Raw genomic sequence first — 23,871 nt, forward strand, 5'->3', positions numbered from 1 at the left:
GGATTTTTAGAAGAATCATTATTTATTCCTTTCTAGTCAACAAATGTTTATTGAACTGTTACTATGTGCAAAGCACTGAGACACTAAAGTCGGTGAGAAATGACTAGTGCAGGTTTGGTCCCCAATAAACTTGAAATACTGTCAGACCAGTGGTTTTCAAACGGGGACCATTTTGTGCCAAGGGGGACACCTGGTATTGTTGGGACATTTAGAACTAGGCTTGAAGCTGCTACTAGCATTTAGAGGTCAGGCATGCTGCTAAATATCTGACGTTGCACTGGACAATCCACAATCATTCGGGCCAAAGCATCAACAGCCCAGGACTGAAAAACTCTGCATTAAAGACATTAAATAACAATTACCTAGATTGTATGTTAGGTCTTGAATTATAGTTATATGGAAAATAATAATGAGCAAGTACTGTAGAATACCACAGACTGATAACATCACGTTGGAAGGGAAAAAAGGAAAAGATTTAAAGACAAGATAGAATCTGCCCTTGTGGATGTTGACAACAGTTTTCTCCAGCTGTTCTGGTATATTCACTTTGGTTACGGTGTCTTCTGCAATTAAGACGTGTAGTTTGCGGGGAGGGATTCAAATTTACCAACTTTTTTCTTAATGTTCACGCTTTTCTCTTATTTGGTCATGCTCAGAAGAAAGAAAGGCTTTTCCCTAAACTAAGATCATTACGATATTTTTCTGTTCTCTTTCTACGATTTTATCACTTTTAGCATATTTTGATATGTAATTCACTAACTGTTTTATTTTTTATTTTATTTCTTTAAAGATTTATTTATTTATTTCAGAGAGAGAGAGAGAGAGAGACCAGGGAAGGGGCAGAGGGAGAGGGAGAAAAGGAATCTTAAGCAGGCTCCACGCCCAACGTGGGGCTTGATTTCATGATCCTGAGCTGAAACCAAGAGTCAGACACTCAACTGACTAAGCCACCCAGGTGGCCCTCACTTCCAGTGTTTTAAATGTGTATTATTTAGTTTGTTCCCAATAGACAGTCTGCTACCATATGAGATGTCACCATTGCTATAAGCTGGATTCCAGTGAGTGCCTGGGCCTTTCTCTAGATTATCTATAAAATTCCTCTGATCTCTCTGTTCTTGTCAAGTATCAACTTGTTTTAAGGCCTGTAGCTTAAAAGCCAGTTTATCAAATAGAAGAAGTCATCTCTTATTATCTTTCCAAAAGTTTCTACGCTCTTCCCACACATTTACCCTTCTAGATGAAATTCAGAATCAGCTTCTCAAAGATAGAGCTATAAGTAATTTGAATAACACAATAAATAAAGGGTTTCAATAATGTAATTGTTTCATAAGACATTTGAAAAAGAGTGACCCTTTATTGGTTGAAACTTTTAACAATATGAAGATAGAATGACCAAAAGTTAAAAAAAAGTGACCAATGACCAATTAAAGACTAAAAGTTAAAAAAAAAAAAAGAAAACAAAGAAAACTTCCAAAGTGGGGAGGATAAAAGCCCACTAAAAATCCTCATATTATGGATCAAAAAGAAAAATAAAACTCCAAAACATTATTTGAGTTTAATATATGGAAGGAATAAAATAAATTAAATAAATTATGAAAGTCAGATATTCACATTTTACTTCCAGATAATGTATACTTGAAATAACAGAAGCCTTTTACTGCACTGTTTGCTATATATCGTGATTGTTAATAATATATGTGCAACTTGTTTTCTGTTATTTAAACTAAATATCCAAATACTTGTGGCTTTTAAAATGTCTAATTTCTGATACTTAGGTTTCATGAAAAATCCAAGCCCAATTTAACCATTTGCATACCATCATTGATTTTCCAGGGTTTCATTAAATAATTAGTGCCTGGTTAGAGAGTACACTTGAACTAAAAATATTTGGTGCCTATTATATGTGCGACCCTATGACAGCTATTGATGGTCATTTTGATGACCATCAAATTGTCACCAAATTGATGACCATATTGAGGTATCAAGTTGAGAGTCCTGAAGTCTTCTTGAATAAGGGTCAGAACTGTCCCTTACCTCTGCCTAGCATGGACCTCCAATCAGCACCCTTCCTTGGGAGCATCTAGTCTGTTTTCAATATTCATCTGGGACTCACCTTCCCAAGGTCCTAAATGTTCTACCCTCATGGGGCAGGAGAGACTAAAGTACAAAGACCAAAAATAACTCCTGTTTAGAAACCAGGAAGAAAAGAAACAACAAAAGAACATAAAAATGCAAAGGGATGGATAGCAACAATGAAATCAGAGACAGAACTTCCCCCAAATACAGAGACTCTGCTGTGTGACATTTTTAGCAGGAGGTCTCATTCTCTATCTGGGAGTAGCGTTAAGGTGGGAAAGAAAGAAAAAGGGGACAATGCCTTTTTCTTTTGTGCACTTACTTTGTAAAGAATATGTACCTAAAATTTTTTATCTTCTAGTATTTATAGCTCCAAAAGTTTAGGGTCTGTGTAAATCTAGATGCTTGCCCTCTGAAGTCATAAAATTCCCATTTCACATAGCTTGAGACGCTTTTATCCACTTATTCACTGATTCATTTTTTTTGATTACTTATGCTGAAGAAAAAAAAAAATGCCTCCAAATATTCTAGTTTTTTAAGAGGTTAATGACAGAGAAAATCACAAATGATGAAACCTTCTTTTTTTTTTAATGATGAAATATCCTTAAATCGAAAATCCTCCCCCTCATTGAATGTACGCTGGTTGCTCTGTTTGACTACGGTTGTGTCTGCTGTTAGGGGAAATTACCGGGTGGGGCTTCGTGTGGACCTTGACCAGGAGGAATGATGTGAACAATTCCCTCTTCTTGGACCCTGCCCAATGCCTTCTACACATGTTCCATACAGAGAATAGCAACGTTTGTTTCTCTAGCTGCCTTCTGAAGCAGAAACAGCGATTTAGTTTCTAGGATAGAAAAGAGTCTTCTGAATGAAAGTTTAAGAAACTAGGTTGAAATGAAAGCCCAGTGGGGAAAGAGGGCAAATATAACAAACGTGGAAATTATGAAACAGACTATAGGTGCCAAATTAATTTGTGGTTTAACTATTCCTAAAGATGCTCGAAATGAAAAAGCACCATAAATTCTCAAAACCCTCATTTAGAATTAGCGAAATTTCAAATATGCTCTTAGATGAAATATGCTTTTGCTCAACTAGCATAAAGTGCCTTTCTTTCATATAAAGAAAAGTAAAAATAATAAATGTTAAATTGAAGTGTATCTGTTTTTAAATGATCATGGAGTATTAAAATATATAAGATGAAATGCAGATGTTTCTGAATTAGGCAACAGATCACTAAAAATGAAACTGACCTTAGGTTTCCCTTTAAAAATAATTGCAGCCAGATGAATAAATTATGTCATATTGAGCCTATGCAATTCTTAAATTGCCAACATAAACTAAAATGGGGATTTGTAATGGGGGACTGAAAAACCCTTAAGTATAGTTTTGCAACACAATGCTATTAGAAGCCCTTAGTGTTCTTTAATCGAAGAAAATTGAAGTATAATTTTCTTAAACCAGAGTTATACTAATAACAGAGCACCACTAAAAATGAATTCTCTCATCAGGCTATAGTCAAACATTTTTAAAAACAATCTAAATCACAAGGGATGAGATTCTATAAACAGATCATCACAACTAACTTCCAAAGACAGCCTTTGTGAGTTTTCTAAACGCATTCTGTCTATACTGTTTGGAGAGCATATATTTTTACTCAAATTTCTGAAAGAGGACTACTAATTTCTATAATTGGCATTTCTGACTTTTGTTATTTTTTAATTTTTTTTCATTATGGATCTGTTTCTGGATTCTCTCTTCATTGCATTCATCTATCCGGCTTTTCCTGCAACAATATCCACCATATTAATAACTACAGCTTTTTAACAAGAATTATATGTCATCGGGCAAGTCTTTGTGACTTCAATTGTTTCTCATTTATTCTGGGAATGCTCTAAGGCCATATAGTCTTAAGACCATATTCTGTGGTCTTAAGCCACAGAAGCAGAAACTCGTATTTTCTAATACTCGTTCTAGTTTTTACTTTGCTCATCAACATTCATGTTTGAATCTTTTTGTAGAAACCAATCTTAGTGAATGCCTGCAGGTGAAACTTGGATCACATGGTAAGTTTATGTGTAGCGTTAGAAGACACCGTTTTACTGTTTGCAAAGTCGCTGCACCATTTCAAGGTGCCTGAGCAACATGCAAGAGTTCAATGTGCCCCACAATCTCACCAATATTCGGTTTCATTAGTCTGTAATTTCAGTCATTTTAGTGGGTGCATACTATGGTGATTGTGGTTTTAATTTAAATTTTACCAAAGATATTGAACATACTTTATATATATGCTTTTGTGAAGACTCCAAGCTTTTTACTTACTTTTTAAAAATTTGGGTGGATGCACTTTCCATCTATTCCTAGTGTGGTGAGAGTGTTTTATCACAAAGGGGTATTGAATTTTGGCATGTGTTTTTCATGATTTTTTTTCTTTGATTCTGTTAAGGCAGTGAATTGTGATGCAGAGATTTTTTTTTTAATGTTTTAGTAAACTTGCATGCCAGGGACAAATCCCATTCAGTCATGATATATTAACATTTTTATATATGTTACTGAATTTGTTAATATTTTATGAAGGATGTTTACATATATGTTCATGTGGAATGTTAGAATATAGTTTTCTTTTCTTGTAGTATCTTCGCTTTCTTTTGTCAGTATAATGTTGCCCTCATAGATAATCAACAAGACTCTGTTTCTTTCTTAAAGATTTCATAGGAGGATTCTTTTTGTTCCCCAGAATGGAGGTGTGAAGAACTCTGTGGACCTATTCCCCCATGAAACGACCATAACTGGTAAAAATTAAAAAATAAACAACCATTTAATGTCTTTGGAAATTGTTGTAAGGACATATAGCAAATGGAGAAACATTTGAGACCATAACTAAATCTTAGTAAGAATAGCAAGATTCTGTGGCAACTGAACCACCCTGGTGTCCTCACCCCCAACCAGGGCAAAGTGACAAAAGCTCTACTCTGGGTGAGCCTTACCAAGAAGATAGGGTTCCCCTCCCACCAGCTCCCATTCAAGGTCTACAGTATCTTTTTTGGGAGGGGAAGACCAACAGCATTTCTCACCCCTTACCCAAGTCTGTGCTGCAAAGCTGGCTTGAGAGGACCAGAGTCCACCTCTCTGGTCCACAGTGCTGCTTCTAAAACAGGATGATGTGGGCCACTGTCCAAGACAGGCTGCCAGCTCCAGAACAGTGGCTCAGATATTTTGCCCAGGGAGAGAGGCAGGCCACAAAAACAGGGAGTTCCAAGGCTGGACCTGACATTTGAAGAGAGAGAGTGGGGAAGATCGAGCCTAAGGGTATTCTTGAAAACAGTGGTGGCTTTGGTAATTACAAGGAGGCAGGTAACTCCATGAGAACAAGAAGGTAACCGCAGACCAGCTAGCTTAGCAGAGAGACTCAAGGAAAGAAACAGCTAAAAATAACTCTCTTGGGGTCAGGAGAATCTCAAAAGACTCGCCTCAAAAAGAACCCATGCACAGTGATCTGAATTCATTAGATCAGACTGGGAAGCAATTTTTGCCCTAGCACATTGTTGAAAACAATAGAAGAATCAGCTGGCTAGTAACTGAGTGTTCACCGTAGAGACAGAAAGCTTAATAGAAAGATCAGGGAAGGAGAGGAGGAAGGCAATGTTAACACTGCTCCCATCTGAGGGTGACTGCACATGCCCAAGGCTGCGCCCTCTGAGAAGCAACATCAGAGGCTTCATACCATGGGGGATAAGCCAAGTTACTAAACAAACTAGCAAACAAACAAACAAAATAATAAGCTCCCCCTTAGCGATATCTAGAATTCCTATAAGACATTAAATATATGATAGAATGTCCAGTTTCTAACCAAAAAAAAATTATGATATGCAAAGAAACAGAAGTGTCACTCGTATACACGAGAAAGAGCAGGCAACAGAAACCACCTGTAAGAGAGTCCAGATGATGAACTTAGTAGATAGACTTCAAAGCAGAAATTATAAATATGTTCAGAGGATTAAAGGAAATCATGCTTTAAGAAGTGAGGAATGGTATGATAGTAATGTCTCTTCAAATAAAGAATATCAATAAAGAGATGGAACTCATAAAAAAAGAACCAAATGAAAATTCTGGAGTAGAAAATTATATTACAGTAATGTAAATGAAAAATTCAACAGAGGGGCTCACCAGTGGATTTGAAGTGGCAGAAGAAAGAACCCACAAACTTGAAGGTAGATTGATAGAGATTATGAAATACGAGAGAAGAAAGAATGAAGATAAATGAATAGTTCCAGGGAAATGTATGCATACTGAGATAAATGTATGGGTGTACCAGAAGAAAGGAGAGAAGAAGGAGCAGAAAAAAAATCTTGGAAGAAAAAATAGCTGAATCTTCCCAAATTTGATAAAAAATATTAATCTCTACATCCAAGAAGCTCAATGAACTCAAGTAGAATACAGATCCATAGTCATATAAAATAAAAAAAGAAAATCTTGAAAATAGCAGGAAAAAATGAGTTGTTATGGGAAAAAGAACCCTAATAAGATTAACTGCTGATTTCTCATCAGAAACTACTGAGGCCAGAAGGAAGAAGGATGATGTATTCAAGGTGCTCAATAAAAACAAAAACAAAAAACAAAAAACAAAAAAAAATTGCCCACCAAGAGTCTTATATCCAGCAAGATTATCTTCAAAATTAAGGAGGAAATTAATATGTTGCTAGGTAAACAAAACTGAGACAATTTGTTGCTAGCAGGTCCAACTTATAAGAAATACTAAAGAAAGTTCTTTAGGATTAAAGCAAGTCATCACCGACAGTTATTTGAAACCACCTGAGAAAATAAAGAACATCAGTAAAGGTACTTATTTTATCATAAAAGACAGTATACATGCATTTCTTTTTTTCTTAACTGATTTAAAAAGCAATTCTATAAAACAATACGGACATAATTGTATTGTTGGGTCTATAGTATATAGAAATGTAATATGTTTGACATTAACAGCACAAAAGAAGTGGCTGGAACAAAGCTGGATTGATGTGATGACACCAGATGGTAACTGGAATTCACAGGAAGAAATGAAGAGAACTGGAAATGTTAAATAAGAAAGTTAATATAAAAAATTCTATGATTATATACTTGCTGTCCTTTCTCAACTTTGTCAAAATACATAAAATTATATATAGTAGTTATAAAAATTATTGTACCATTTATTTATATGAAATGTATAACAAGAATACTTGTAAAAACAAGGAAGATGGAACAGAATTATACAGGAATAATAATTTCTATTATCTCTCTGGAACTTAGTTGGTATAAATATTTGATAGAATTTACCAGTGAAGAAACCGGGCCTGGTATTCCTCTTTATGGGAAGGGTTTTAATTATGAATTAAGTTTCTTTTATCGATATAAAGCTATTTATGTTTTCTACTTCTCATGTCAGTTTTATAGTTTGTGTCTTTCAAGAACAACATCAGATAATCAGTTGCCAAACTTATTAATATAAAGTTGTTCATGAGGTGCTACAGTGGCTCAGTCGGTTAAGCATCTGACTCTTCATTTCAGCTCAGGTCATGATCTGGTCATGAGGTGGAGCCCTGCATCAGGCTCTGTGCTCAGGGTGGAGTCTGTTTCAGATTCTCTCTCTTTTCTTCTCCCCCACCCCCCCAACCCCGCTTGCACACTCTCTAATATATGAATAAATTTAAAAAAACCTTTAAAAAATATAAAGTTGTTCATTATATTTCATTACTATTATGCTAATAAAAGTGATTTCCCTATTTGATCCCTAATATTGGCAATTTGTATGTTATCATTTTTTCTGGATCCATCTAGAGAGATTTATCAAGTTTATTAATGACTTTCAAAGAACCAGCTTTTGCTTTCATTTTCTCTATTGTTTTTGTTCATTTTCTATTTAATTGATTCCTACTATTATCTTCATTATTTATTTTCTTCAGCTTCTATTGGACTTAATTTCTTTTGATTTTATTAGCATCTTAAGGCAAAAATCTTACAAAACTGGTAGTCAATGTTTCTTCTTTTCTAAAATAAGCACTGAAAGGAAGTATAAATGTCTGTCTAGGCACTGCCTAACTGCATCTCAGAACTTTGATATGTCACATTTCCATTACCATTTCAAACTATTTTCTTAAAATTTCCTCTTTGAGCTAAGGGTTACTTTTGAAGTATATGGTCTAATTTCCAAATATTTGGGAGTTTATCCTGGTATCTTTATTTTTAATTTAATTCTCTTACGGTCAGGCCATATACTTGTCATGAGTTCACTATTTTTAAATTTGTCAAGATTTGTTTCATAGTCCAGATTACCAAAGTCTTCTATGTTCATACTGATTTTCTACTTATTCTTTAAATTACTGGGGAAAGACTGTTGAATTTTCCATTTAAAGTTGTGAATATACGAGTCTCCCTGCTCGGCGTGGAGTATGCTTCTTCATCTCCCTCTCCCTCTGTGTGCTCTCTCTCTTCTCTCTTCCTCTCGGAAAAGAAAAGAAAAGAAAAGAGAAGAAAGAAAAGAAAGAAAAGAATCTTAACGTTGTGAATATGTCTATTTCTTTTTTCTATTCTACTAGTTTCTGCTTCACGTATTTTAAAGCTTTGTTTTTAAGTACATATTAAAGCTCATGTACATTTCACCTTCTTTTTGCTTTTAACTTATCATCCCTCTCTTATCTCTCTCTATACACTTCAAGTGTGTTTGTATTTGGTCTTGCTTTTCATCCAATTTGACCATTTCTGCCTTTGAAATGTAGAGTTTAGGCTATTTCCATTTAATGTAATTATAAATAAGTTTAGGTCTAAGTCTACCATCTTGCTATTTATTTCCTATTTTTTGTTTTTTTTTTAATCTTCTTTTCCTTTTTTCCCCACTTTCTCTGGTTTGAATATTTGTAGTATTCCATTTTTATCCTCTATTGGCTTATTAGCTATACTTACTCATTTTACTTTTTTTTTAGTGGTTGCTTTACTACTTCCAGTATGCATTTTTAACTTACCACAGTCTACCTTAAAGTTATATTACACCACTTCACATGTAATGCAAAACTCTTAAAACCATGTATTTCCATTTTTCCTCTCCTGTCTCTTTGCCATTTTTGCCATACATTTTAGTTTTACATGCTAAAACCCCCAAAATATATAGCTATAATTGTGGCTTTAAGTCATGATTTCTCTTTTAAAAATAATTAAAATAATATTATTGAAAATATTTTTTTAAAATACAAAATAAAAAGTTTCTTATTTATCCTTATATTTACCACCAATGGTAATTTTCTATTCTTTTTGCAGGTCTGAGTTTCCATGTCTTTTTAAAGATTTTATTTATTTATTTGAGAGAGAGAGTGATGGAGAGAGAGCACGATTGGGGGGGTGGGGGAGGGGCAGAGGGAGACGGAGAAGCAGACTCTCCGCTGAGCAGGGAGACCGAAGCAGGGCTTGATCCCAGGACCCCGGGATCATGACCTGAGTCAAAGGCAGATGCTTAGCCAACTGAGTCATGCAGGCAACCCTCTGAGTTTCTATTTGAAATCATTTTCCTTTGGCCTGAAAGACTTTCTTTGACATTTTCTGTAGTGTATGCGTCTGGTGGTAAATTCTTTTTCTTTGATGAAAATGTCTATTTTGCCTTCATTTATGAATAACATTTACACTGTACACAGAATTGTTGAGAGCACTTTTGTTTTTCATTGCTTTAACGATATCATTCCATTGCATTGCTTGTCAGTGACCACTCATCTTTGACTCCTACATGCAATGTGTCTTTTTTCGTCTAGGTGCTTTTAAATATTTTTTTCATTTTGAGTGTTTGATATCTTGATTATGGCATAGCTTCACGTGGTTTTCTTTGTTTATCCTACATGGGAGATTCCGGGCTTCTTATATCTGCAGCTTTTGTGTTCACAAAATTCAGGAAGATTTCAGCCATTACCTCCCCCAACACTCATCCATTTTCAGACTGCAATTACATGTAGGTTAGAATACTAGGTAATATCCCATAGGTCACAGGGGCTTTTTATCTCCCCCTTTCTTTTCTTCGTTCTGCTTAGTCTGGACAGCTTCTATTTTCCTGTCTTCAAATTCACTGATCTTCATTTCCACACACTTTACTTCTAATCTGCTGTTAAATTCAATATTATATATTTTTCACTATTGATACATTTTTCAGTTCTAGAAATTATGTTCAGTTCTTTTCTATAGTTTCCATTTCTTTCAACATTATGTTCAGGTTTTCCTTGAAATTCTTGAACATATTTGTAGTATCTGTTTGAAAGTTCTTACCTGCTAATTTCATCACCTTCATTATTTCTGGGTCTGACTGATTTTTCTTCTGATAATGGATCACAGTTCCCTGCTTCTTTGCATATCTAGTAATTTTTTGCTGGATACTAGACATTATTAATTTCATATTTGAATTTCTGGATTCTGCTGTCTCCATTAATGAATGTTGAATTTTGTTCTGGCATACTGTTAACTTACTTATGGACCAATGTGAACATTTCAAGCCTTGTTTTTGAATTGTTTATGGGTGTGCCTGGGGTAGCTCTTATTCTAGGGCTAGTATAGTCCTTCCTCTAATGCATAACCTTTCGAGGAGCTTTACTAAATGCCTCAGGTGTTCAACAAAGTTTCTCCATTTTGGTTGATCAGAACTCAAGCATCTCTCAACCCTTCACAAATTCTGGTAGTTGTTCAGGTTACAACTTTTCAGCAATTCTTTTCCTGACTCTTTGCCCAACTACTTGAAATCTTGCTCCATATATATCCAGCTTGGTTTCTGGTCAAATACCCCTATGCAGATTCCTGAAACTTTCTTTCTGCTTATCATCTCTTCTCTGCAAATCTCAGCCACATCTGCTTTTCCAGTTTTTTCAGTTCAGCAAAATTGTGGTGACCTCCATGGGAATGCCCTCCTTGTGCCTGTGGTCTGGAAATTTCCTCCAAGGATAAAGCTGAAGCGATTGTAGAGCTTCCCTTATTTATTTCCTTTATCAATGTCAAAGTCCTAAGATCTTTTCCAATGTTTGTAAAGTGTTTTGTATATAAAAATATATTTTATTCAGTTTTCTATTTATTTGTGGTATAAAAACAGAATGGCAGAAGTTGAAGTTACTATCATGGCCAGAAGGAGAAGTCCAGGATTACTTTTATGTACACTGAAATTTGAGAACCTCTGACAGTGTTTTCTGAACTTTCTTCTGATAAGAATCACTTTAGTACTTGTTATAAAAAACAGTTACCAAGAGCTCATTCTCAGAGTTTTTGCTTTGAGATGAAGGTGATTCTTATCATCAGAGTATTGGAGAAAATATTAAAAAATAAAAGTACCCAAACTATCCTTTTTTCCTCAGGTGGCAGATTAAAATGTTACCTACTCAAGTAGGCTTTCTTTGACTTCTCTTTTCATAAAAGGTCTTCTCTTTCATTATTAACATCTCATTTATATTCTTCATAGCACTAACAAAAATGTATAATTATTTAATTAGTTTACTTAGCTCTACATTTTCTTTCTCCAACATTAGACTATAAGCACCATGATGACAGAGTTTTTCTGGTTCTCTATTGGATGCCCCAAACCTATCAAAAGAGAAAGGGGCGCTAATAGGTATAGATCATTCCAACTTGGGCCTGGCGCAAAGTAACAGAATATCTATGGAATTAACAAATGACTGTAGGAAAAAACAAGTTCTGTACACTTACACACACACACACACACACACACACACACACACACACAAAATGACAGAAGGCCATCTGTTCACATGGTCTGGAAAGTACCTCTTCAAAGTGTGGATGTCTGATTAATTTCAATAAAATAATGTACCAAATTCTGCATTCCAATAAAATACTGATAAAATATTAATGAGAATGGCATTATCACCTAATAGATGTTTCCTAATGGGTAGTTTCTAACATGAATTTTCACATTACTTTTCTAATGTGTAAGCTAGAAGCAGTATTTTTCAAGGTATCATTGACACATAATATAATTGACTCATTTAAGTATGCAGTTTGATGTTGTTTGGTAATTTGTATAAATCATGTAACCAATAAATCAGGATATAAAACAATTCCCTCACCCTAAAAGGTTTCAAAATTCTTGGAAAAAATGCCCTAAAACAGTGGTAATGTTAGAAACAAGATAAAAAAAAAGAAAAGAACTTAGCAGAAATATTTTAATGTGGATGGTAAAAATATACCGATTTGCCAAATGGCAAAATATCTCCGGTGACCTCATATTTTCTTCCCCCTGAAATAATACTATAAATTTTAGTCCCACTCAGAGAGCAGATGTTTTTGCAATCACTGGAGTACTATTAGGGAAAAAAGACATACAAGCATCATATTTATTATTTATGTAATTCCTGCATTAGAAGAGTAGGAAGAAGTACATTTAGATTGCTTTTTCCATCTTGCCCTTTAAATAAAAAAAATAAAATGAAACGACTCTAGGTAATTTGCTGTCTGTTCTGTTGCAAGTACACCAAATAACAGCCTTTTATAGGAGAGCTAGAAGGGTTGTTCCAGCCCTAAGAACATGAAAGGAATCATCATGTCAGCCGGCTACTCCACTGCAATTTTGCACAGCTAAAGGAAGGAAGGAACAATGCTGTGCTATTAGGGCAACTCAGCCTAGCTTCCCACTCCTGCCCTGCTTCCCCTGGCCCCTCCCCCACACATACAAACCCGCAGTGGCCCCGTCTGGTACATGTTGTCTCCAGCACAGTAACATTAAAGGGTTACCTGAGCACCTAAAAACCATTTGTTCACGGTGACTCATGTTCTTTCTATCATCCTATGCTTCCTTCCCTCATGCCAGGTTTTACTTTACTTACTGGATGTAAGTATAAAATGAGAAGAGCCAATAATGCATGAGAATCAAAGTGGTATTTAGTATCTATGAAAACCACTTCGTTTACCTGAAATGTGCCTTTACAACAATTTACTGAATTTTTGTGCTTCAAATACTACCTGTAATTTCTAGCCTTTGATCTCTTGAAAGGGATATAATGTTAAAAACTGCTATGATTGGAAAGCAATGAGAGAAAGCAATGTCACTATGAAGAATGAACAAATCAGGACCGATTCAGCTAAATCACAGAATGCAATCTGTAGCACCACCATGAAAGGAGAAATTATAGCTAAAATGGGATTATGAGGGAAGGGGGTCTCTTAATAGAAAGATGTCCCAATTCTGAATTTCGACTCCATTATGGTGGAGGGCACACTATGCAAAGAGCCCCTGGGACAGAAGACTAGATTCCTTACATCCTTAAAATGTGGCTGTTCATCCAACCAAGAAGGGGAAAATTATCGTTACATCTGTTTCCTTCATGTTCATCAGTAGCAAATGCTAAATACCAGACTGATTTAACTCAATTTTGACTCTTCGTTTTTAGTCCCCTGGAACAGTGATAAACATAGGCAGAAACCTGACCAACTCACACCTCCCTGGCCCCCTCCATCCTTGCTACTGACCCTCAAGAACAGACACTAGCAATTAAAGGAAGCACAAAGCCAAAAGAGGTATCTACATTTTACTAAGCAGGTCAGTCAAGAAATATGGTAACAATAAGTAGAAATGAATATATGTATGATATTTTAAAATGGGGCATAAGTAAAAAAAGTATTAGGTTCTCCCTTTATGCCTACATCATTAGAAAAACCTAAAATATTAAGTGACAATAAAAATCCCCATAGACATTCTATCGGTTCCCACAGCAGAAACCTTTCTACCCCCTCTGTTACTAGACAGTTTCACTTCAAATAGGCAACTGGAATTTCAGAGGATTAGCACTAGTGCTCTTTTCCTAAATCTGGGCAATAATTAGCCCGTCTGAAAGTGAACATACAGAATTGAGAAGGAAAAAATTCCCCAACAGGGCTCTGTATATTATTCACACTCAAAAACTTAAAACAAAATGAAAGGGAAGTACAAAGGAAAAACAGAGGAAAGACAAAAATTCTATCAAACCGAAAGGAATAATTCAAGAATCACAACTAAATAATGGAGAAAAGAGGCCCATAGAGTGGAGTAAATCTTATTTTTCTTAGGGTTTGAATTCTGGATTGAAGTATAAATAAAATGATTTTTCACGGTGAAATGTCATCGAACAAGAGTATGTCCAAGCTGGGATGGCCTCCCCACATGCCAGGCTGACAATGAGGGGTGTCACTGATCGCTCACCCACCCTGCCGCCAGGCACACCTTCTCGAAGCAGATTCACACCAGGAGCCCAGCACCATTAGCATGACTCTGGGTAATATCACAGCCTCTCTCTGGCCACTCTTTGGCTATCCTCGTGCAAAATAATTTATCTGGGCTTTCTTACAGTAAGAGGTATAATTAGCAGTCATTTTGTAGAATAAAGTATTGCTGCCACAAGCCAATTTTCCTGAAAGTGGCTCTACAGCAGTACCTGTACCATTCATGTTTATAAATCAGGTAATTGTACATCGAGCCACTTCAGTGTGTATATAATTAGTCTAATTTACATATGTAAATCAATTATCTTATGTACAGTTTGCCAACTTCTTGCTTTCCTTTATTTTTCCCCCACACTGTAAGTTCAGATAGATCAGATTTCCAAAATACCATTTTAATAAACTACCAGCTTTTTTTTTTTTCTCAAGCCATTTCGGGATATTTCTAACTCCTCCATCTGATAATAAAACACAAGGACAAAGTTCAAAGAAGCTGTTAAGTCTCTACTGATTCATTATATCAGGAAGCTGCTTTACTTGTACTGGATGTTCCAAACCCTTTTAATCAATCTTTTCTGCTCTCACAAAAGAACATTTCAGGTGTCTCCAACTCTCACCTAATTTCAAGTGACAAGACTGAGAAATGACAATATAATTAGAATACAGATTTGATAGGCATAAAAGACAATGACAGATCTCATTCAATTTTTTTAAACTCTGGGCAAAGATCTATACCTGTACCCTTGACCATTTAGGCCTACCTGAATCTCCATTCAAATGTTAATCTACCAATGATCCCATATGGAAAAAAAATTAAAGATACATTATTGAAAATGTTTCAAAGGATATAAAGATACAGATCTTAAGGGTCAGCACAGCATTAGATCTCAAATACACAAACACAAACATGAAGTAAACTTTGAAAATTCTCCATTTATTTAAAGCAAAATGTTTTAAGTTCATAATGTACATTCTATTACTTAAAATCAAGTTTGATGAATAGAAATTTTGCTTTGTTTTAAGAGTGATTTAACTACAAATATAAAGCAATCTTAAACTTAATGGAGAAAAACAAAGTAATTCTCAAATCATAATATGCTGCCTATTTTTAAAGAACACAACTGGTTATTTAAAAAAAAACTTTTAAACTTCTATAAAATAATGTAATACCAGTTTCAGATTCTGAAAGGGTACTTGAAAATACTATTTCAGAATTCTGAAAGGCTCTATGGTTCAATTAAAGGTGGCCAATTCAGCATATAAATGTATTTCCTCTCACTCATGAATCTCCATTAAAATGCTGGTAAGGGAATCAAAAGGTATAAAACACAAGAAAAAAGAGAACAGAAAAAGGGAGAGCAGTAGACAAGAGATTCCAACAAACGTTTTCAATATGGAAAGCAGATGACGGAATGAGGATGACTGATTTGGTAATGCAGAGGAAGCCACAAAATAAAGCGCTAGGTGGAGGACTATTCTGTAGTTACCCCGGCACATCAACCCAGGAGCTGGGAGGGGAGGGGCAGAAAACAAGGGACTCTTTGGAAGTCTCTCATCAAAAGACTTGACACCGTCTTATCCCACATACAAAATATCAACATCCAGGAGGCTGTCCAAGCACTCCTCACATACACAAACATCCAGGCAAGAGACTGGAGGTTTTATTCCCTAGAAAAACTAAAGGGACTCGGGATTTGGTGGCATCAGTACAGTGGATAATGAGAAGAAGGCACATACTATCGCATGGTGTGTAAAACAGGGAAGTGAGCTTGGAAGGGGGAGGCCAAGGGATTCAGGGAACAGTGGGTTCCATTTGGGCGAGCAGCAGAGATATCAGAGAGGTCAGTCTGATACGTGGCAGAACTCCACTGTGGAGAAGGATTCCAGAAGCACGATTAGCAACCTTGCCAAAATTCAGAACGCAGATTACAAAATTAAAGCGTAGAGAAACTCAGCCATGCATTTCCAGATACACATCAAAAGCACAGATCTGCTCAGGAGAAGGTGGCACCGCTAAACTGGATTGACATTACTACTGCTCTGTATTATAACCAGATCCATATTACTACTGCCCTGTATAATAACTGGATCGACATTACTACCATTCTGTATTATAACCGGATCCATATTACTACTGCTTTGTATTACAAGCCTTTTGGTTCTACTTGCTTTTTGTTAACCAGGTGAATGTATTTATTTTGCAAAGGATAAAAATGATAAGTCTACCTGAAATTATATTGAGTGAAAAATAGAATAACTTCATAAAAAATACTGCCAATCATTTTAAACATACAAAAAAAAAATGAAGGAAGTATGTTAAATGTTGAGAGTGGTTCTTTTTATAGTTTCAAGTATTTTCTACAATGATCAGCCATTTAAAATCAGTTAAAAAATCATTTAAAAACCGTAACAGAAAAAATAAAAAGTATGAAAACAATACAACTTATATGTGTGTCACTGCAGAAAAACCAAAAGAACGTTCTGAAAGAAATACAATAATCAAATGCTAATAAAATCAAAATGAACACAATAAATACGTTATTACAGTGAACCAATGAAGGTTTTACTAGTCCTGAGTTTGATAAAAGCAACTATTAAAAACAATTCTGAATTTTACCAGAATTAATGATTACCTCACTTTAATAATATCCAGTAAAAATTAGAAAAACTACATTCTTCTAGGACTGGCAGTTACCTTAACAGGGCACCTTCCCATATGTATTCCTGCATCAGAGGGAACTGTCCAAACCTACTCTCAGGAGACTCTACAGCTTCCCTTTGGTGACTTACTTAGTATTCAATACCATTTCTGATATGGTTTTCTCCCATGAATGTAAATACCTGGTTCTGTAGTTTATGACATTAGTATTCAATGAGGACAGGAAAAAAAAAAATCACAGCTTACCATTTTTGTCTAATGAAGCCTCACTTACATTAATTTTCTCTCATACCCTAGCACCTGGCACAGAGCCTCTGTCACAAAATGCGGATGAATAAATCAATATTATAATGAAGTTCCTTTTAAGCTTGCTCTTCTGCAAGGCAAAGAATCCCTGTTTCTTGAGTCTTTTACTGTGGAGATGTTTCCTCTTAGTCATTCATAGTCTTCATTGCTTTTCTTTAATTTCCTAATGTGTCTTAAAAGGACAAGGCCAGAATGGGGCCCAGTGTTCTGCTGAGTCTGTGACCAGTCAAGAACATACTAAAGGAAGGGTTTCATGGGGTGTCAATGTTACATAAACATTCAGTCATTCCAAGACTACACTGTAAATTTCCACATGTAGAATAATGTTGAAACACTTACCTCAAGAACCAACCACAGCTTGTCTCCATTTATTTTATCCTTCTTAAAGTACATCCCGTAGAATCTGACGACATTGGGGTGGTCGGAAAGCGTCTTTAAGATGTTATACTCTGCTTCAATCTCTTCATCGATATCCTGGTTTCGAAAAGTCATAGGAAGAAAACCATGAGAAAAACATGAATTATTTCAAAGAGACATATTAGAGATCACCAAATAGAGAATTTAATTTTGTCAAAGCAAGGTTATAATAATGGCTTTTATTGTGCTCAATAGTACGTACTGAAACTTCTCAGGCCATTATGTATGGGGAGAGATTGTATTTTCCCACTAATCAAATACATCTCTAATTATGTTAATTTCATTGAGTTAAAAAGGGACAAATAAAAGACTATTTTTGTATGCACTTAGAAAGAAACATACACGAAGAAGGATTCCAGAGGATATTCCTTTCTTTGCAGTGTTAACTTTGTTTCAGTGGCAAAGCCATTGATTTGAAATAAAAACTTTTAGCTGGTTCATTTTGTTCCTTTGAAATACAGGATACGTAGAAGCTTTCAAAAGCTAGTCATACAAGCAATAAATTCTTATCTTTCCAAAAAAGTAAAATAAAGTTATACATAAGATGGCATACAGCCTTAGTTAGCTAAAGGCTCATTCGCCAGAAGTAGAACAGGTTACTACATCTGCCAATCTCCCAACAAAAACACAAGATAACTACTTACTCATGTTTTTAGAAAACCACAATACATGAAACAACTCAGAGTAATAATAAGACAAAGCCTTCGAATACTGTTTTTACGGTAACATTTAGTGTCCACGTTGTTTTATGACAAAATCATGTAATCACAGAGCTGGAAAGAATTCTAGACCAGAGATCCAATTTGAGAAAAAGAAGCTAAAGCTCAGAGAGGTTGGTCACAGAGCTGGTTAGTATAAGATGCAGGACTAGCCTGCAAGTCCACCGCCTCCTCCCTTCTAATCCCATTCATTTTATCCCTTTCTCAGATAGAAACATACTATATCAAAATTCATAATAGTAAGACTCTTTTAATAAAAAAAAATAGTTAAGACTTTTTAATAAAAAAAAATCTGTAAAATGCTTAGGATGCATTTAAATTTATTTTATTAAGATTATAATCTCTTGGTTATAAATCTTTTTTATTTGGCTTGTGACATGATGAATGAAGAGGAAATAAATAATTCTGAGAAAAACATACATGTACTGTGACAAGAATAAAGGCAGCAAAAGAACCAATTTCACACCATAGTCATGAAACCGATATATTTCATTAAAGCAATAGAACAAAACATGATTTTCAAGGTTCACAGGATATGAAACAGGAGTAAATTATAAAAGAATAATGGCTATATGTATCCATAATCCATTTCTCCTTCTCCATTAAGAAGTAGAGGAATGGGAGAGACATGCTGGTTATGGAGCCAGACACGGGATCCAGTTGGAGCCCTTTCTCTTGCCACCATGAACCCCAACCCATACTTGCAAAGACCAGAGGAGAGAGGTACAGTCACTTTGGTACAGATTCATTTGTGTCTATTTGCCTTCAGTTTAAATGGTAAGAACTGGGGTGCCTGGGTGGCTCAATTGGCTAAGCATCTGCCTTCAGCTCAGGTCATGATCTCAGGGTCCTGGGATGGAGCCCCATGTTGGGCTCCCTGCTAGTGGGGTGTCTACTTCTCCCTCTGCCCCGCCCCCCACACTCAATCCCCTTTTGTGCTCTCTCTCTCTCTCAAATAAACAAATAAAATCATTTTTAAAAGTGGTAAGAACTTTCCAATAGGGGATCAATGAAAACATTCAGCATCAGTTAAGCCTGCACATAGTTGTCTCTCTCTTTTTTCCTTCCAATGTACCTAATATATTACTTGAATAAAAACCCCCCCACTCTCCCTCTCCTCTGCTCAAAATAATATGAAATGCTGTAGTTATAATGGGTTTAGTCGAAATAAACAATCAAAAAAGAAAGCATAAGAAAAAGAAATCCTGAGATGCACAAATGGAGACCTGGAGACCTTTTGCAGAGTCCTACAAGTTTGCTAGTGTAAGAGCTGTGACAAGGACCAGGAGTCCCACGTCCTTCCCAAACACTTCACGACATCTGTCATGTCCCACCCCATTATGTGTGCAAGAGTCAAGTAACTGGAGAAACTGCTCTCGATAGAACTTTGGGGATTATGTGATCACTGAGCTCATTCTGGTTCACCCACGTGCTGTGAGAGAGCTACACGTATTTCCCAAGAGCAGACAATGTTCCAAAACAGTCAGTTCTCATTCCCAGAAAAAGGGGGGGGGAGGGGAGAACCTCATCAACTTCTTTACGCTCTTCAACGCCAAAAAAAAAAAAAAAAAGCCTAGAAGGTTCCCTTATCACAGCTGCTATTCCAAAAAAAAAGCAAAAGAGGTTCCCTACTGGGGCATCACTTAAAGAGGCCATAAGCACCACACATGCAATTTCAATTCTTCACAAGGAAACTCACCCTGATTATAAGTGAATACCATTTTTGCTTTGGAAACATTTCAGCAAACCTGAAAATTAATTTCCCATCTCTGAAAGAAATATAATTTAACATAAAATATTTCTGGGTTAGTTTAAGAGACATTCTTCCTGAAGCCTAAATAAATGCAGGAAGAAAAAGAGATCTGGCCAAGATGACATTTGAGAATTACTTCTAGACCCCTGAGTCTGTGTTCTTACAATTTTTTGAAATCCAAAATAACATTAAATCAACTGTTGAGCTATTAAGAGCTGTATTTATTTATTTACTTATTTGTATTATATATTTGTTCAATTATTATTTATTGGTCCCTATTGTATATGTTAAGTATATAAACAACAAAAACAACAAATAGACTTTTTTTTACATTTTCAATTGACACTGGGACAAATAAATCAAGTTAGCTACAGACTTTTTAACTGTTTAGTACAAATAAAAACGAAGTTAATTAGCAGAAAAGAGGAAAAACAATGTGACATACATGAATTGGGTCCAGAATTTTCACTGCTGCTCTTTGGCCATTTTTCTTATTCAATACTTTAAAAACTTTCCCGTAAGTTCCTTTGCCAATTGTTTCGGTGATTTCCCATGTATCAGAAGGATCAGGAAAGTTATCAAAGATGATTGTTTTTCCAGTTAATGGAAGCATCTCACAAGTTTAAATCACTGGAGAGAAAAAGTACAGTTTCAGCTACATTTGATTGGGAATATTAAATGGTACACACAAACTCATGGGAAATTATCTAACATTTCACTGATATGATGGAAAACATACAGCAGTAACCAAATGTACTCAGAAATATAGAAAATTTTAATTTCAATTCTTTTTGCAAACAGATTAATAGGAGTTCAATAATGCTTTGTAAACAGGGCTTAATTTCTATGTTTAATATAGTCCCATATTAATTGCTCTTCATTCTTTTCATATTAAAATAAGAGGCACATATTTAAATCACTTTGATATATTGCTTTATACTCAGATATTAATACAATGAATCAAAAAAATTTAACCTTAAAGATGATAAAATTCAATGTCGTCAAGGCAAATCCCACATTTTGAAGTGACTGTGTCTTATTATCACTCCTTTATGTAAAACCCAATAATGGGTCTCATATTGCTTTTAGGATGAAATTTAACACAACCTACCAGGTCCCGTAAAGTATGGCCCTTGCTTAATGTCCTCACCTCATGTCTCAACTTTTCTTCTCTCAGCCATTACAAACCAGTCACTAGGGATCCTTTAAAGTCATTTCTTTCTTGCTTAAGGGTCTTAGTAGACAGGAATTCCTCCCACTTTCTGCCTGTGGTTTCTTTCTTTTTATTTATTTATTTATTATGTTATGTTAATCACCACACATTACATCATTAGTTTTTGATGTAGCGTTCCATGATTCATTGTTTGCGTATAACACCCAGTGCTCCATTCAGTACGTGCCCTCCTTAATACCCATCACCAGGCTAACCCATCCCTCCACCCCCTCCCCTCTGTAACCCTCAGTTTGTTTCTCAGAGTCCATAGTCTCTCATGGTTCGTCTCTCCCTCCAATTTGCCCCCTTCATTTTTCCCTTCCTACTATCTTTTTTTTTTTAACATATAATGTATAATTTGTTTCAGAGGTACAGTGGTTTCTTTATTGAATTCCAACACCTTCTTCTCTTTCAGATCTTAGCTTAGATGTCATTTCCTCGGAATGTCACCACTCTCTGTCCCATTTGGCTTGCAAACCCCACCCCTGTACTTGCAGAGCACTCTACCCACGCTTATCGGATCTTACGACATGCCCAACACCTGGCACGGTGCTGAAACAATTAGGAGAGTACAGCTAATGGGGTCAGGTGACTTTTAAAAGGAGATGTTATATGTAACCTGAAATAAGATCCCAGGCTTCTTGACTACCCAGTAGTGTTTTTAACCTTCTATATTCTTCCTATATTACATTCAACCATTTGTATAAAACCACACAAAAGTAACAGAAGGAGCTCCCAGAACTTCTGGTGGCCCTTACATTTTTTCAATTATCTGTGCAAAAACCTCACAATCTTCGATGTCCAAAAGTTGCATGCAGTTGTGCTTGTGTGTATTAATAAATAAGTAGTAATGCTATAGAATAATGTTAGCCCATGAAATTCATTGGTCTAACCACAATTTTCAGTCTTAGCCACACCACCAATCCACTGAGCCCTCACTTGCTTTATAGCCATCAACCCCGTTCAGTCTTCATTCCTTCTTCACTTGCTTCTTCCCCAGCATAAATTCTACAGCCTGAATCATTATGACTTCCTTGCAAATACCCTCAACACTCTTGCTCCTCTTTCTCCACCATCAGTCTCCCAGAATGAAAAAAACAAGTCTGGTTAAAAACCCTACATGTCTTCACACCTGTGCGTGTAGCTAGAGGAAAAACCATACAACCGTATTGATTGGTTTCACTTCACATTCAGAATAACAAACCTACAAGTAGACCTGCGACACTGCCTAGAAGTCCTACTGTGCTTCTCTGGTTTGTCTATTCCTTTCTCATTATTTCACAGTGATCCTTCTCCTCACATTTTTCTTGTCCTCAAATTGTTCTTCTTTGTTCTCCACCCCCTCCTACAAAATTGCCCAACTGATGCCCTTCCTTAATAATTAATTGAAAACATAAAAGCAGCAATAAACGCCTTAAAACTACAAACTTCTCATCCTGAAAACTACAAATGTGCATCAAACGTGAGTTCTTTCTCATTGTCTATCATCGGTTTTTGCTGTTTGGCCTCAGTCTGTTTCTTCAGTTCCTTCTCAGCCTTCAGATCTCGGCTCAAACATCACTTTCTTAGAAGGGCCTTTCCTGACCAACCTACATAAAGTTAGCTTTTCCCACACATTTTATTTCTCCTTTAGAATGTAAGCTACAAAAGAGTATAGACTTTATTTTTACTACTGTATCTGCAATTCCCAGAACAATGCCTAGTACGTGGTAGGCAATTCATAAATCTGGCAAAATGGGCAAATGTTTGTTTACCTGTTAATTCTGACAACACAGACCTTAACTATCTTGTTCACATCCAAATCTAATAATGCCTAACTCTGTGCCTGGCATATAGTAGATGTTAAATATACAGCTGATGAATAAATTAATCAGTATGGTTCTTCAAAAGACGTTTTTAAATGAGGGAGAAAAATAAGGATTAGGGAGAGCTGAAAAGAATTCGAAAATCTAAACAAAATAAGGATCATGTTCCGATTCATTATACTGAAGGGTGCGGCATCTCATAAATGGCTATGAATGCCTGCTAAAAATTACATCACTACACAAAACACACTTATGAATAGTTCTTAGAATACTTAATCTTTATAAAATTTGTGCCTATGATCCAAAACGCAATGGAATAAGTAGGAGGTAATCAGTAATAATCATCCACTTTAGTGATTTCACAATCAGTGACAAGATAACTACTTCTTATATCTATGTACTTGAGTTATGCAAATAAGCATTTATGCCATCCACATAATGTAAAAGTTAGACCAAAAGACCAAATTAAATCTTGTTAAATGCCTGAAATAAGCATTTTTAACCACAAGAAACATTCATTATATGGAATGCTGCTTTTCAAGTGGTAATGTTATTGAACACAATTCTAATTTCTGCTACATTAATTATTAGGAATTAACTATTGGTATTTAAATATACAGGCATAAGAATGAACACCTAATGTGTGCAGAGTATTTTAGACTCTTGGGTATACAAAGATAGGCAACTCATGGGTAGATATATGTAAGTAATATTATGAAAAG

At 35.6% G+C, this 23,871-nt stretch overlaps 1 protein-coding gene across 1 annotated transcript in view; it reads right to left on the reverse strand.

Annotated features, from left to right (window-relative positions):
- The window catches only part of MYO3A (myosin IIIA), a 213,349-nt gene extending 192,605 nt beyond the window's left edge, over positions 1-20,744 (reverse strand). Inside the window, exons 1-2 of the mRNA XM_028114133.1 lie at positions 20,577-20,744; positions 17,582-17,716 (exon numbers count right to left, since the gene is read on the reverse strand). Of these exons, the coding sequence (XP_027969934.1) occupies positions 17,582-17,716; positions 20,577-20,744 (303 nt within the window). The remainder of the gene's footprint in view (positions 1-17,581; positions 17,717-20,576) is intronic.
- Positions 20,745-23,871: the final 3,127 nt, after the last annotated feature.

The sequence above is a fragment of the Eumetopias jubatus genome, unplaced genomic scaffold (genome assembly GCF_037043125.1).
Source record: "Eumetopias jubatus isolate StellerSeaLion01/CBP00866 unplaced genomic scaffold, mEumJub1_p1.0 scaffold_8, whole genome shotgun sequence".
Classification (NCBI taxonomy): Eukaryota; Metazoa; Chordata; class Mammalia; order Carnivora; family Otariidae; genus Eumetopias; species Eumetopias jubatus.